The sequence below is a fragment of the Mus caroli genome, unplaced genomic scaffold (assembly GCF_978045245.1).
Source record: "Mus caroli unplaced genomic scaffold, Mus_caroli_1 scaffold_14, whole genome shotgun sequence".
Lineage (NCBI taxonomy): Eukaryota > Metazoa > Chordata > Mammalia > Rodentia > Muridae > Mus > Mus caroli.
In genome coordinates this window covers 74625162-74641390 of record NW_028227269.1, presented here as the reverse complement: position 1 = coordinate 74641390, position 16229 = coordinate 74625162, and the positions used below count along the sequence as shown (strand labels likewise).

Sequence of the window (16229 nt, the reverse complement as noted above, 5' to 3'; positions counted from 1 at the left end):
CAAACAAACAAACTCCTTGGACGTACTGAGAAGGAGAGGAAACCTGCTGATTTAGGCTTGTTTGTAATGAGGTAGGTTGTTGTTGTTGTTGTTTTGTTTTGTTTTGTTTTTGGCATCCACTAGAAACAGATTAATGTGAAGCTCCTCACATTAGGACCTGAGCTTTTATTTGCTCCCAAGTGCATATGTGGCTGGCAAGATGGCCCAGTGGGTAGAGGGGCTTTTCATCAAGACTGATGACTTTAGTGTCATCAGTCACTAAGACCCTCCTGGTGAAAGGAGAGAACTGACTCTACATGCCCACACTCACACACAGGCGCATGCAAACACACACACAAACATACTCGCTCTCTCTCTCTCTCTCTCTCTCTCTCTCTCTCTCTCTCTCTCTCTCTCACACACACACACACACACACACACACACACACACACACACACTGCAATTTAAATAAAAAATGTACACTGAGACTTTTTGTGCCAGCATCAACAGGAGACTGTGCAGAGCAGTTGCCGGGCTGAGGAGGCGTTAGAGCTAGCTAGGACCCGCTATGAACAGGGCTCTTGGGACTCCTGCGATTTTGAATCTCCTTCAGGCTGCATTCCCATTCAGTATTGATATCTAAATGTTCTTGAAGATCATAGGCTTTTACTTCTAAATTTCAATTTACCATTTTAACCAAGATTTTTGCCATCAGTTAAGTATTTATGAAGCCTTTCCCATGTGCTAAGCCACAAATGGGCCCCTTACCCCTTGTTCAGTGGCCACACCTATTGGCATGGAACCAGCAGCCAGAGATGCAGGGAGAAGATAGGCAAGCCCAAAGCCGAGACAAACCTCTCAATGTTTTGTTGTCATATCAAACAGGATTTTTTTTTAAATGAAAAACTAGTCAAGTAAGAAGTTTTTCCACATGCAATTCCTAATTTAATCCTTATTTGGCACTAATTCAAAGCTTACTTCTTTAACGTTCCAATCACATGTCTCTGTCTTTAATTCCAACCTCTTAACCCTGTCCTAACTTCTTATTCAGAGCTCCGTTTCAGTCCCCAGTGAATGTCATGGATCCCTCAGCCCGTAGAAGCCCCTCCTCACTTCATTCTACATAACTCATCTCAAAGCAGGAGGTCAAAGAGCCACGCCGGAGGAGTACTCTCTGCCCCTCATTTATTGTCTAAAAATCTATTTGCTTGCTATAGCCTGTGATTGGAAATGTTTGAATCCTGCATAAAGTGAACTGGGTGCCTGTGCCCACCTGCTGGAAAGGAGACAGCCAGGCCTGGTTCTTTAGGATTAATTGATTGCTTAGACTGAAGCTTTTTATGTAAGGTGCACCCCAATACCTGAACACCTCAGTTTGGGAATATTAATTTTCTTACAATGAAATGTTTTCAGTAAGGAAATAGGGGTGTTAATCCTGATACTTAGGGGCGTTTCTTTGGCATGAGTGGCAGCTTCTGGAAAGTAGGATTGGTTTCAGTTGAGCTGATTTATCCTTTTGGGAAGTGTGTGTGTGTGTGTGTGTGTGTGTGTGTGTGTGTGTGTGTGAATGTGTGTGTGACACAAGTGCATAGTTCCACTTGAGTCTGACTTTCCCAGGAGAGTAAAGAGTCAAATTATTTAACCATCAGTGCACATTTGGGCATGGTGGGGCACATCTGTGCTAGTCCTGGGAAGGCAAAGACAAATTAGAAGCTAGTCTGGGCTATATAGTTAGACTCTGTCTGAAAAAAGGGAAATAAGCAGAACGAAGTGAAAACATCAGTTGGAGAGTTAGTGTCTCCTCGTTTCCTCGTTGGTGATGTTTTAAGAGCAGGTTCTCTGGGTACCAAACATCTGGAAGCTGAACACTGACATTGTCAAGTAAGGATCCTTCAGCAGGCAGAGAAGTGTGATGACTTGGCTCTAGGCATCGTGCCATCCAGTACACAGGCATTTCCTCTCCACCTGCTGAGTTTAGGGCTCTGCCATCCTTCCAGGAACTGAGTGCTGAGGAGGAGGGCTAGGGGAGGTATGAAGATAGGGTGTATGGTGTAGCAGGGTTTGTACAGAGTTTGGCACCCTGCCCAGTGCTCTGCTTTTCTGAGATGTGTTGTTGATTTAACCTGTGAGTCATTTAACTTCACACTTGCAGGAAGATGCCACTATTTTCAGATTAGGCAAAGTAAGCAGTTGCATGCTAGCGGCTCTGTGTGTGTGTGTGTCCCCTGAATGCTGTGGAATGCAATATCCTGATGAGCTGCTGTCACAGGTAGGCACCTAACAGGCAGGATTGGTGGTATCAGGTGGTGTCAGGTCATATGACTTCTTCTAAGGTTCTTTCCTGAAATCCCACACTCCCTAGAAGTGATCTGGTTTGGGTGAGAGGAGACAGTGAGCCGTCAGGTTCCTTGATTCGTTTTTTTAGTTGTTACTTCAACCTCTCTTTGTAGTCTCATAAAAGAATAGAGCAGACCCCACAGGCCCCCATTGCTGCTGTGGTACTGTGGTGCCTGTCACCGTGTCCTGCAGGTTTTTAGGAGCTGGGTGGATTTGTGGTGAAATCATCTGTTAGCCAAGGGCCTCCAGGACTCTGCCATGATAGAGCAGTTTTTGAGAGCAGTGAGATCAACTAATGTGTGCCTACTGGCATGAGTAGAAACCGGTGCTTTCTGTCCGGTTCATGTATAATAATTTATTTTGGAGTTAGATATAACAGTTCATTACTATAAGGCACACTTAAAAGGTTTGTCTAAAACCTGTTTTTGTTTTTGTTTCTTTTTTTTTTTTAAACAAACCTTTCAGGCTGGATGGCATGGCACACATCTGTAATTTCAGTGTTTCAGAGGTAGAGGTAGGAAAACCAGAAGTTGAAGGCCAACCTAGGCTACATAGCAAGACCCTGTCTCAACAAAACAAACAAGACAAAACAAAAACAACCAAAAAATAAACAAACAAAAAACCCACGTCGACATGTCAAAGTAGGAAACTTGTCACCTGTCCCCATGTCTGTCTGCTTTTCGTGACTAACCCACCCCCGACTGTAATTTCTCAATTGTGTGGCACTTTTGCCTTCTTCAAATGCTATTTAAATGCCTCTCAATTCCTAGACCAGTTTCTAACTTCAGTATGACAATATGAAGGTTTGGTTTTCTTGAGATACTTGGTTCTGGCAGCCTCTCTCATCAGCATTTCCTAATGGGAGTGTGGGATCACCCTTTGTAATATTCGGAGTCATTTCCCATGAGTCTGTTTGACACAATGGTTTGTATAGAAGCAGTAGAAGTGGCAATTTCTTCAAGAAACCCTTACACAGTGAGGTGGAAGGAACCACACAGCCCCACTGCACATGTCTGCCTGAAAAATGGTTTAAGACTTTTTACGAAATGCCCTGTTTTGAATCCCTCTTCCCCTTCAGTGCTGAGGATTTAACCCACAGCCTTATGCTAGGCAAGTGCTCTACCATTGAGCCTGCACCTAAGTGTACCTTGTTTCTCTCTATGGGCATAGTGCTAGTGACGTCCTAGGGCTAAGTGGTCTTACAGTATGTCAGAGGGTGTTCAGGATGGAACTTGAGGTGAAGGCTCTTGATGGCTGCCTAATGCTACGTGCTCCTTCAATTCCCAAATGAACTCTTGCAGGGATGAGGGGAAGTGCGTAGAAGGGATTCTGGAAATCTTTGACATGCTCCTGGCGACGACGGCACGGTTCCGTGAGTTAAAACTGCAGCACAAAGAATATCTGTGTGTGAAGGCCATGATTCTCCTCAACTCCAGTGAGTAGCCACGCGGCCGCCTTCTGTCTCGTTCCAAAAGCAGAGGATGGTCTCCCTTCTGACCTCTCCCTTCTGCATGGGTTTAGACGGTAGTTAACTTGTGCTAACTTGAGTGTAAATTATTCCCTGGATGCGCTCCTGGCAGTGATTTCCGACCATTTGCTGAGAAAGAAAAGACTGACCTGAAGGTGGTGGAGTTGGTCTTTAATTGTAGCACTTGGGAGGCAGAGGCAAACAGATTTCTGTGAGTTCCAGAGCCTGGTCTACAGAGTGAGTTCCAGGACAACCAGGGTTACAACAGAGAAACGGTCTCACTCACGCATGGGCAGAGACCATGGGTGGGATGGAAGGGGGGGGGGAGTTTAAAGACAAGCAAACTTTTAAGTATTCACTATCTAGGCTTTCTTCATTTTACATGATTAGCTCGCATCACCTGTATCTAATGCTTTAGCTTCTACTTTCACACATCTATTCATTTGTTCTGTAACAACACTTAGGTTACGGTCACATAGCTTATGGTATCATAGGAGACAGAAAGCAAGGTGTGAAAAACCATGCTGCTGGCGCCGTTCTGAGATGCACAGATCTACTGAATGGAGGGGCAAGAGATGCAGGAGAGACAACAGGAGGGAAAAATACCCGAGTCTTCAGAGAACTGAAGACTTCAACGGCTGTTTGGGGACCTGGGTGAACACAGAAAGGTGGTCACAGGCAACTTCAGGGGCGTGTCTGAGTGTAGTAGTGTACTGTGAAGGCCACACCCACTTCCATGGGAAGGAAGAGGGATGACAAAAATGGGAAGGAGACTGAGGCGAGGGTGTCCCTAAGATAAAATGAGCCCAAACAGACTTGGTGTGACAGGAACAAGGGGATGTTGTTGGCTTGGCTTCAGAGATGAGTGTTAAGGACAGGGGACTGAGCTAAGTGGATGTTTTGGCTTTCCCGGCTTTCCTAATATAAACAATATCTGGTGACTGGGCACAATACTTAGAATAAAACCATACAAGGAAGATAAGAACAACCAACAAGAACACCCCTCTTCAAGGTGGCCACCATGACCTTGTTGTGACGGTGCCCCCCCATTCCTTCTCTCTCTCCCTCCCCTTCTCTCCAGTATCCACTGATTATTGATTTTAATACCCAAATCAATGGATGCCATCATCTTCTTCTGTAAAATGGAGTTGTATCCACCTATACCGCACGTGTAGCTTCTCATATACTTGATGTCACCCCTGGGTTCCTTTTTTTTTTTTTTTTAATTTTTCGAGACAGGGTTTCTCTGTGTTCCCCTGGCTGTCCTGGAATTCACTCTGTAGACCAGGCTGGCCTCGAACTCAGAAATTCGCCTGTCTCTGCCTCCCAAGTGCTGGGATTAAAGGCATGCGCCACCACACCTGGCAATACACCCCCGGGTTCCCTATAATAGCTAACTCAATATGCTTGCTATGTAGAGGGTTGTTATATTGTATTTAGAGAACAGCAACAGATGTACAAATGTGGGGCTTTTAAATGCATCATGATTTTTTGAAACCCGTGTTCAAACCCAGAGCTTCACCCATGCGTGGTAAGTGAGCTGACACTCTCAGCTATCCCCTTGGCCCCAATTTGGCATAATCACGGAAAATTACTATGGAAAGTGCAAAATGCGAGTCCTAGCTTATGTTGGCACATTTGACAGATTTTTAAGTTACTCTGTCTGTGGCTGTAAGAGTTTCCAAGTGCTTGCATTTAGATTCTGTCATCTCCCCATGGAATGGAGGGGAACAGCCGTAGAGTAGCTCTGGGGAGAAGAAAGGGCGCTGTCAGACACTGGCGGGCTCTGGAGTGGACAGGGAGTTAGGCTGCGAAGTGGAAGGGTGGGGAGCGCTGAAGACGGAATCTCAAGGACCAGAGACCCTTAAGACAATCTTTGGGTGCTTTCTCGTTGGGTTACCTCCTGATCTTACCTGCCTAACGTGGCATCCCCCTGACCTAACACCCCCACCCTCACCCCCTGCCCCCCGTTCTGTTGCTATTCACCTTTTACAAAGCAGTGAGAGAACGTGATGTCCATCAAGATTAAGGTCAGGAAGGAACTTTCTTATCTTGTTTTCTTTTTTCTTTTGGTTTTTCAAGACAGGGTTTCTCAGTGTAGCCCTGGCTATCCATCCTGGAACTCACTCTGTACACCAGGCTGGACTCGAACTCAGAGATCCCCTCTGCCTTTGATAACCCCCTGCCTCTACCTCCCCGAGTCCTGAGATTAAAGGTTTGCACCAGTCAGGCATTTCTAACCTGCCTGTTGATGATGCCCACCCCCCAACTCCCCACCGCGTGTGCTCCCATCTGCATTTCTCTTTATTAAATAAAGGGAATTTGCTTGCAAAGTATATTCCCAGCTCATGCATGGAGGCCGCCAAATGTCAGACTTGTTCTTCCAGGAGGAACTTAGAACCCTTTCAGAACCAAGCACTCCCGGAAGGCGATTCGTTTGTTGTTAAAACACCATTCTGTTGGGAAGCCTTGTAATATCCTGGACTTTGGATAGAGGACTGAGAAAGCTGTTGCCATAGTAATGGGGTAAGGTTAGCCCAGGACTCCAGGCTACCAAATAAAACACAGAAGCAAGCCCAGATTATCTACACCTGTGTAGATGGGCAAGACAGAAGCTCTGCCCTTCCTCCTACAACATCAAATAAAGCTGCCATTGTAGAAGGCGAGGAAGGCCTTGGGATGAAATTGCCATTTGGGGCAGAAAAATCATTCAAATCTAAGGTAAATCTGAATTTTTGAAAGTTTTTACAGATGCCTCATTGCTTACTTGGCAGTCATAGTGAGTTTATTCTATTCAACATTGTTGTGGGAAATTGGGCTTTGGTTTCTTATGGAAGAATGCTCCTGTTGGAAGAAGTGGCTACTATGGTAGCTCTGAAGGGTTTGCAAGAACACCCCCGCTTTTTTTCTGGATTATTTGAAGCAATTAATTTGAAAACAAAACAAAAACCAAAGCAAGGACTAACTTAGTGGACATTAGCTTGTCTCCTAAACTAAAACGGAATCTGAACCGCCAGGGCAGGTAGGATGTGCGTGGGGACTGCTTGAGAGGAAAGAGCTGCACGCAGCACCTCTGGTCTGCAGGTGGCGCTCTTTAAGGCTCTGCCTAAGCGCTAAACTGGAAATGATCTCTGAAGTTCACACATGCTGAGAAATGCCTTACATTCTCACCATTCTGTTGTAAAGCCTTGTGATAACCTGGACGTTGGATAAAGGACTGAGAAAGCTGTTGCCATAGTAATAGGGTAAGGTTAGCCCAGGATTCCAGGCCATCAAATAAAAAGTAGAAGCAAGACTAGATTATCAAAATATCAAAGGTAAATTTCATAATACTCAAAATAACTAATTGAAAATTATTGTGTGAAGAAGAAAATATGGTCTCCAGTAGGAGAAAAGCCACTCTGTTGGAACGATGACACAACAGAATGGATGAAAGAGAATGAAGACAGTCATTGAAACACTTGCTGCATTTCATACAGAAAGTGTGAACTGGCAGGGCAGGACTAGAAAGTCTGAATCGGCCCCAGACTTCAAGATGTGCAAACTGTCCCAGAAGGTGAGTTAGCAGGTGCTCAAACAGCACTTTTGAAATGACCAGAGACCGAGTGAGGCAACTTCATTCACTCAGAAATCACACCAAAGATAATTAGTGAAGAAACATAGGTGAAAACGTTCTAGGCTTACTGAAAACTGCAAACACAGTTTCCAGGAAGCCCAATGAGACCCCTGCACAAGAAGAGTGTGGAAAGTCACAGCAAGGACGGGTCATCTTCAAGTTGCTTAAAGCCAGCAGGAAAGAGAAAAGCCATTTTTCTTTCTTTTACTTGCTATGTACTTCAAGCTGTCCTCAAGCTCGGGATCCCCCTGCCTCAGCTTCTCTTTTACTATCTGTGTAGGATGTGTATAGGAAAAGCTGGAATGCTCAGCCTCTTGAAATGCAGAGACAAGACACTGTACACTTAACAATCTGTTAGGGGCTGGAGAGATGGCTCAGCGGTTAAGAGCACTGACTGCTCTTCCAGAGGTCCTGAGTTCAATTCCCAGAAACCACATGGTGGCTCACAACCATCTCAAATGGGATCTGATGTCCTCTTCTCGTGTGTCTGAAGACAGTGACAGTGTACTCATCACATATAAAATAAATAAATAAATCTTTAAAAAGAAAAAAGAAAAAGAACCCATTCTGTTAGAATGTTAATATTTCATAAATTAAAAGCTGTGGTGGCACATATCTTTCACCCCAGCACTCATGAGGCAGAGGTAGGCAGATCTCTGAGTTCAAGGCCAGCCTGGTCTACTAGGTGAGTTCAGGGCTACACGAAGAAACCCTGTCTCAACAAACAAACAAACAACCCCCCCCACACACACACAAAAAAAAAAAAAAAGAAAAGAAAAAAAGAAAAAAAAAACACGTGAGCACTGGAGCTAACAGCTGTGTCAAATAAGGTGACAACTTTGTCACTTAGGAATCTGAACTTAGAACTAGGGTCTAACTCTAGGAGACAGAGTGGAATAAGCCTGTAGATAATTACCATTGGTCTTTTTACACAGTTTAAAGTAGGGACAGGGAGCTGGACACGGCGGCACTTGCTGGCGCTTGCCAGCGCTTGGAAGACAACTGCCAGAAGGTTGGGCCGGAGTTCAAGGTCCCCATTGGCTCCAGAGCAAGTTAGAGGCCAGGCTGGATTACACAACCGTTGTCGCAAACAAACAACCACAAACAAATGCATTAGCAACAAATCTCTCTATTGAAACAATTTGAAGGTTCTGAAAGAACAAAACATTTTATTCACCGAAACAATTATAAGATTAAACCCGGGGCCCGCTCTAATTTTGCTTTAGAGCAGCAGCACACACATTTCCCTTTACTCTTCAAAGCCAGAAAAAAAATTATATGATAATATTATAGGATTTTTAAATACAACACTCCAGACTTTCTGAGTTACTTCCCCAGCTGAGCCAAGCTTGGACCTTCCTTCGTCTTTGAACATGTAGGATACCGCGAGTCTCGGCGGTCTTGCTTCAGAATGCCAGATGGGCTAGAGAGGAATACACAGCTGTTTCCTGGAAAGAGCAGGGGCCTGTTGTGTCCTTGAGTTACTTATTCTGTGATATATATGGGCTTTGTGCCAAGAGCCCCCTCACCCCCCTTCCCTCTTTACTAGATCTCGTCAGTTTTATGAAAAGTAACTTAGGTTTGTTTTTACAACGAGTCACAGGGTTTCAATTTTTAGGGGGTGGTGGAGGTTTGGGCTTTTGTTTTTGTTTTTTCTTCCTGTGTATCTTACTGATAGGGCTTCGTTCTTGTCCTTTGCCCCTGTTGAAGGCCTGCCATTTAGCAATTAGTGTGTACCCACGTGCTATGTCAGTGAGCAAGTGTACGGATGTCCAATGTATAGATGTGGTATTCCTGACTAGGGAGGGAGGTACAGGAAAGCAGGTATCCTGGGATAATTTTAAACTAGTTTTTGACATTTCATGTATACACTCCTCCTTATAAAAACTCGACATGGCAGGTGCCCGTTTAAACGTGGTGCCTCCTTTTCCCAAGCTAACCGATCACAATGGCTCCAGGCTCTGTCTGGGACTGTGCTGCCTCCAAGCTTGTAGAAGGCCCAGGATCTACCCTTCTACCCTTGGTGATGATGCTGGCTCACAGAGAAGTGGCAACTGATTAACAACCATGGTTTTTGAAGGAAGTTATACAATAGCAATGGGCATTTTTGCTACTGAAGACTATTTTAATAACAACTCTGTTAACAAGAGGATGCCACAATCCACCCATTTAAAGTATGTAATTCAAACTCTGTGTGGCGGTGTGCACAGGTAAACCTAGTACTCAGGAGAACTATGAGTTTGAGGCCAGGCTGAGGTGTAGAGGAAGTTCTAGGCCAGCCTGGGCTATGTGGCAAGATCTTGTGCTAAAACAAAAGTATACAATTCAGTTATTGTTAGTCTGTTCACTCTGTATTATTACCACAATCAATTTTAGAACATCTTAAATCCCCACCCCACCCCAATTCCCCAGAAAATCCAGTATTCCTCAGCTGTCAGCTCCCCACTCCCTACGGCATCAGTGTCTTTTCTTACTGATGCTGCCAGGTTGGTACCCTACGAGAAGTGTCTAAGGGAGGAAGATGATGGGAAAGAGTGGCTTTGAGGCCAGCTTCCTGCCATAGCCGTGGGAAGCTCCTGGCTTACACATCCATGGACCAGGAAGCAGACAGGAGATTCTGATGCTCAGCTGGTGGGACTCCAGTTCACCGCTCGGGGCTAGGTTCCTTGGTTAATCCTCTCTGGGGAAGCCCTGCCCAGAGGTGTGCCTCATCCATGCCCTAGATTTCTTCATCCTGTTAAGTTGATAATTACAATTAACCACTGCGCTCACCCTTCCCTCACCCCATGGTAACTGCCAATCTGTTTTGTCTCTATGGTTATATCTGTTCTAGAGATGAATTCAAATAGTAGACTGAAAAAGAGGATCTAAGTTAGGGCTGTAGCTCAAGTCTTGATGGTGTGTGTCTGTAATCTTAGCATCAAGGAGTAGCAGCAAGGTCAAAAGGTCGAGGTCATCTTCAGCTATGTAGGAATTTGAAGCCAACCTCATGGGCCATACCCTTTGTTGAAAAAGTGTGGTCTTTTGTGACTGACTTATCTCATTAGCATAATATATCTCTCTTTGTATCCTTAGCTATCTTAAAACTTACGCTCACCAGGCTAGCTTCAAACTCACAGAGATCCACCTGTCTCCTCCTCCCCTGGTGTACACCATCATGCTCAGCTAGAAAGTCTCTACATTTTTAAATTAATGCTTTCCTCCGTATGTACTTACACAATGGACACAAACATTTTGGTTATAATCATTCGAGAGTCTAAGAATATACAAAAATGTGAACCTGTGAGAATCTGGTCTAGTTCATTCTGTACATAAACATGCCCTCTGTGTTAGGTGATGTTGGGGGTGATTGGGATTTGGTGACAAATGGCAGGTCGGTGTCCTTGAGTGCTGTGTTGGTCTTGATTAGGGTGGACGGGTGGCTGCGGGGGTGTGGAAGGAGAAGGAAGAGAAAAAAACTCAAGCCAGATGTAGGCTGGGACTCAGAAGAAACTTCCAGAAGGAAGTTCATGAGCAGGCTGAGATCTAAGGGAGGAATGGGTATAAATAGGAAAGTAGGATGGAGAAGAAGGAAGACTTCTTATGCAGAATATAGAGATTGTTCAGTGTGTCAGCTGTGCGGGGAGTTAGTGGCATTCCAGAGCGGGGACTGGGAACTGACCAAGGACAGCCCTGGGGGGTGGGGGGTGGGGTAGCTCAGCTGGTGGAGTGCCTGCCTACCACACACCAAACCCTGGGTTCAGTCCCCAGCACTGCATAAACTGGGTGCGCCGGCTCAAGTCCACATCACAGCACTAGAAAGACGGAGGCAGGAAGATCAGAAGTTCAAGGCCATCCTTGTTCACATCAGAAGGTCACAGTTTTCTGGGCTATGTGACACTATTTAAGTGGGAGTGGGCTCGGTGAAGATGGCTGGGCAAGAAAAGGTTCCTACATCACTAAGCCTGACAGCCTGATTTTGATCACTGGGACTCGGAGAAAAGAGAGACTGCTGCAAATTGTCCTTTGATATCCACATATGTGTTATGTACCACCCCCAACACATTAAAAAAGAGAGAGATTAAAAAGAGACCTGGGTGGGTCTCTCTGGCTACACGACATCTTAGGGATCTGCTTTGCCTCAATAGCTGGGGTGTCATTAAATGGAGCCACTAGGAGATCTGAAGTTTGGCTGCTTAGGGGTGAATGAGCGGCTTGTGGGGAGGGGCAGGTAGAGATGAGGGTCTGAGGGTTTGGAGGAGGTCAGAGAAGCAGCTCTGGGAATGTGTTATTTATTTACTGAGGCTCGTGCACACTAGGCAAGCAAGCACACAACCATCAATCTCCAACCCCAGAGTCTCCCCGTGTGGCAGTGGCTGGCCTGGAACTCACGGAGATCCACTTGCCTCCGCCTCTCAAGTTATATGAATTAGCCTTGTCAGCTTGACACAAACTAGGGTCACCTGGGAAGAGGAAGCCTCAACTGAAGAACTGTTGGCAAGGCTGTCAACACTTTTTAGAATTAATGATTGATGTGGGAAGGCCCAGCCCACTGTGGGCGGTGCCACCGCTAGGCAGGTGGTCCTGAGGGCTGTAAGGAAGCAGGCTGATGGGGAGCAAGCTAATAAGTAGCACTTCTCCATGACTTCTGCTTTAGCTCCTGCTTCCAGGCTTCTGTCCGTTCTTCCCTTGACCACAGAATGTAACCTGTAAGGTGAGGTAAACCCTTTATCTCCTGAGTTGTTTGGCCAGTGTTTTATCACAGCAAGTAAGAACCCAGAGCCCTGAGATCCCTAGCCAGCCCTTGGTTCCTTTCCTTTCTCCTCTCCTTCCCATTTTTCAACACAGGGTTTCCCTGTGTAGCTCTGGCTGTCCTGGAACTCACTCTGTAGACCAGGCTGGCCTCAAACTCTTCTGCCTCCCAAGCGCTGGGATTAAAGGCATGCCTCACCACTGCCTGGTTCCTTCCCATTTTTCAACACAGGCTTTCCCTATATATCCCTGGCTGTTCTGGAACTCACTCTGTAAAGCAGGCTAACCTCAAACTCAGTGATCTACCTGTCTCTGCCTCCCAAGTGCTGGGATTAAAGAAAGGGACGTGCTACCACTGGCAGGCTCAGCCCCTGGTTTCAAGAGAGAGCACCTTGTCATTCTCAAATTACCATTCTCACTTCTAAGGGAGAAGAGTTAGTTTATACTGAGCCCAGTATGAGTGGCAATGGCCCCACAGCACAGGCCCAGGTTTTGAGAACAGCATGTTCCAATGTGGAAGAAGTTTCATGAAGTTTACAGAACAAAAAGTTATAAAGCCAGGGTATTTACCAAGTACATTGGTGGGAACATTAGATTGCAGTAACGCAGCAAGTTATGCTATTGGTCTCAGATGCTGCCTGATGTCACTCTCAGCTTCTGGGTTGGTGGGAAATAGTGGTCTTCGGAGAATATGCTCCAAGGGTTGTACCTAATAGTCAAAATGGCAGTAGGTCAGATGCAGTGGGCCAGGAATTAGAGGGCTAGAGAGGGCTCAGGGTAACGTTGGTTCTGAATCTGCAACATTCTGTCTTTGGACAATCAGGAAGATCCAATCAGCCAGTCAGCCTTGTAGAATTGTCAGCACAGGTTTAGCTTCTTTCTAGGAACTTCAGCTTACAGGCATCTGGGCTCTCCCTGAACTCTGGCCCTCTAGGCCCTGTCTCCCAAGTGAAAGGTGGATCGTTCAAATATGTATTATAAGACACTCAGGAGGCTCTCCAGGGACGCAGAGAAGCGCTCTACTTGAATTCATTGTGACTCTGCGTGTCCCTTGCTGTAACTGAGTTGAGAGGAGTTAAATGCAGTCGCTTTCATTGCACTGAAATGTCAATAGAACCAGAAAGCAAATCCTGCTGATCCAGTTCTGTGGATAACAGGCACTAGCGGTCCTTCTTTCTCAGGGCAGCCACTTCTGCGGCGCCCTTGTTCATTTCAGAATTGGTGTCCATTCTTATGTAGGAGTTAAAAGCCCGGAAGAAGAGTTGTTTTAGGAAAGGGAAAATCCCGGCAGTAACTGGGGTAGGGATGAGGTTCACGTGGGCTGTTGTTTGGTTACTTTGTAGTCATTTGTATCTTAGAAACCCCAGGTGGGGCGTAGCAGAACAGGGTAGTGGAGCCTAAGGAGCAACGTTCTTGTAAACTTTGCCAAACCTGGAATTGAAGCAGGAGAAGCTGGGGAAGTGGTTCAGGGCCTGAGAGCTAGACTCAGCAGGAGGAAAATAGGTAAGACCTGACTCGTGATTGGTAGTCTTCCTGCCCCAGAAGGGAGCCAGAAATGCTTTGGACTGGTCAGAGGTGACCTTGGGCCCCCCCCCCCCCGATCTGACTGAGGCACAGGGAACATATGGCAGGAAGGGGACAAGGGGTTTCATAGCACTGGCTCTCAGTTTGCTTCTTAAATGCTGTGATGACAACCTGTCCTTGGTGCTCAGTGAACTTAATCTTACCTGAACATCTTCATGAAGCCATTTGTTGCATAGAGAGAGACAGAATTAGTTGGCATGCCTACTATTTTGGCAAGGTCACAGATCTGACCTGGTGGACACCCAGAGGGATCATTTATCTACCCTGTATCCAGCCAGGATTCCCTTACAGCTTGATGATGAGGTTTTGCTCTTGGGAGAAGAGCCTAGGGGGGAGGTAGTTCCTCATTCTTGTCGGCTGGCACCACACGTGTGCATGTGCAAATTAGAGTAGCTCTGGTCAACCAGGCAGGCTTAACAGTTAAGCACATGACCTCAGCTTGCTTTTCTCTGAGCAATGACTTTGGGGCTCTCCTTCTTTGTCTAGGTATGTACCCCTTGGCTACCGCAAGCCAGGAAGCAGAGAGTAGCCGGAAGCTGACACACCTATTGAACGCAGTGACAGATGCCCTGGTCTGGGTGATTTCGAAGAGTGGTATCTCTTCCCAGCAGCAGTCAGTCCGTCTGGCCAACCTCCTGATGCTTCTTTCTCATGTCAGGCACATCAGGTACCAACCCGTGGGATGCTGCTCCAGAGGGGTGTGGACAGAACATGTGCTTAGGGCTTTGGGGAAATGTAGGCAAGTTTGCATAGATATGGTAGCATGTTTGAATGGGAATGGCACACCATCAGTGTGTGCACCTGCACCAAATCTGGACACATAGTAGGTGTTGAAATGAGTGTCACGTGGCACCTGATAGGATTTTTGTGGCAGCTGGTGGGACCCACCTGGATGTAACTGCTAGTCTTTAGAATTTGTTTATGGAGTCCTCAAATGGGCACTTGTCTCTTTAAAATGAGTGGCCACCTTCCTTAGACCACCCAGGGCCAAGGCCTGAGGTTATTTTTATAAGGATGCCAAGCCTGGCTCTCCTGGTTGTTCTTCAGCTGAGGATGTGCACCAAGCTGTCCTTTGGTTTCCATGGCATCAGGGTACCAAGGATGCGACCTAAGAGATTGAGGAAGCAAGGCTGTGGATGGAACACAGTTCAGCTCAGGAAGTGCACAGCATGTGCACTGATGACGAGGTTGTAGTGAGATGGCTTTGGTTGGTACAGTGACGTCCAGTGGCTGGTGTCACCCCGGAGGGGATGAAGATGGAAGGTAGTACTCCCCTGAGGAGGAAGCTGGAAGAGCTGTGGGGAAGGACAGTGGTCGATTCAGGCATTTAACAAGGGGGAGGAAAGAAGAGAGATTTCTCCCTGTTTCTTCGTTAATGAGCCCTTGGCCCATGACCTTTGGCAGAAACAGGGATCAGTCTATCCTTACTATGTGTGAGTTCACCTGATTGCTGAAGTTGATTCATAACTCCCAAATCTGTACGCATGACCCTTTTAAGGTCAAGCCAAGAATGGCGAGCATTTTCAGTGTCTTGACGGGTACATTTCCAGCTGAGTTGGTCAAGGGGCAGGCGCTTCAGGTCTCCCAGTGCGAAGAAGCCTTACAGTTACATTCTTTAGAACGGTAGTTTTTATGGCTTTTGTGCTTCTTATGAGTGAGGTGCAGCGGGGTGGTGAGCCAGAGGTGAAGATGACGTGACTTTTGCTCTTGAATGTAGACTACTGAGGGAACTGGATGCAGAACAATGGGGTGGGGGAAGCACAGGGAATGTGAGGGGTGGGGCAGGATAGGGTAGGTTGGGCTGGCTTTGTGCAGGAGCCTTGGGGACTATTTCAACCTTCTCTTGGCTATCCGGAGGGAAGCATTCTCAGTGCCTTTTCCCCCCATAGTAACAAAGGCATGGAACATCTGCTCAGCATGAAGTGCAAAAATGTGGTGCCAGTGTACGACCTGCTGCTGGAGATGCTGAATGCTCACACACTTCGAGGGTACAAGTCCTCAATCTCGGGGTCTGAGTGCTGCTCGACAGAGGACAGTAAGAGCAAAGAGAGCTCCCAGAACCTCCAGTCACAGTGACGGCCAGGCTGGAAGCAGATGATTACAATGATGGTCAGAAGTGGGTCATGTATCCTAGCATCGTGGGCTTCACCTTAGGGCTGACTTGGTCACGTACCCCTTACCCACGTTGCGCTTCCCAGGAGTCAGGGTGATTGGTTTGTGGTGTCCCCTGTACCAGGACTTACTGCTGAATGCTGAGTTCTAACTTGTATAACCTTAGAAGGCTCTCGTTGTACTTTGCCCACTTGGAAAACATCTTAAGAGTTTTGGAATGAAAAGATCAAAGTCTGACTTGGAAGGATTGGCCTTAGACAGGAAAAAGAAAGTGACATGTGACACCGTCTATAAGAAATGGATTGTAGAACAGTGTGGTCATCAAATCGACCTTTGAATGGTGTCTTCTAGACCACTTGATTGTAGGACTGAAAACCCCATTGACAATCAACTCGTTTCGC

The 16229-nt window shown here is 46.4% G+C and overlaps 1 protein-coding gene across 3 annotated transcripts in view; it reads left to right on the top strand.

Moving 5' to 3' along the window:
- The window catches only part of Esr2 (estrogen receptor 2), a 43464-nt gene extending 27468 nt beyond the window's left edge, over window positions 1–15996 (top strand). For 2 of the 3 annotated variants that reach the window (XM_021179259.2, XM_021179258.2), the window contains 3 exons: window positions 3619–3752; window positions 14203–14383; window positions 15606–15996. In XM_021179259.2, coding sequence (XP_021034918.1) covers window positions 3619–3752; window positions 14203–14383; window positions 15606–15792 — 502 coding nt within the window. In that variant the 3' untranslated portion in view covers window positions 15793–15996. The remainder of the gene's footprint in view (window positions 1–3618; window positions 3753–14202; window positions 14384–15605) is intronic. The other variant, XM_021179260.3, reaches the window with a different exon arrangement.
- Window positions 15997–16229: the final 233 nt, after the last annotated feature.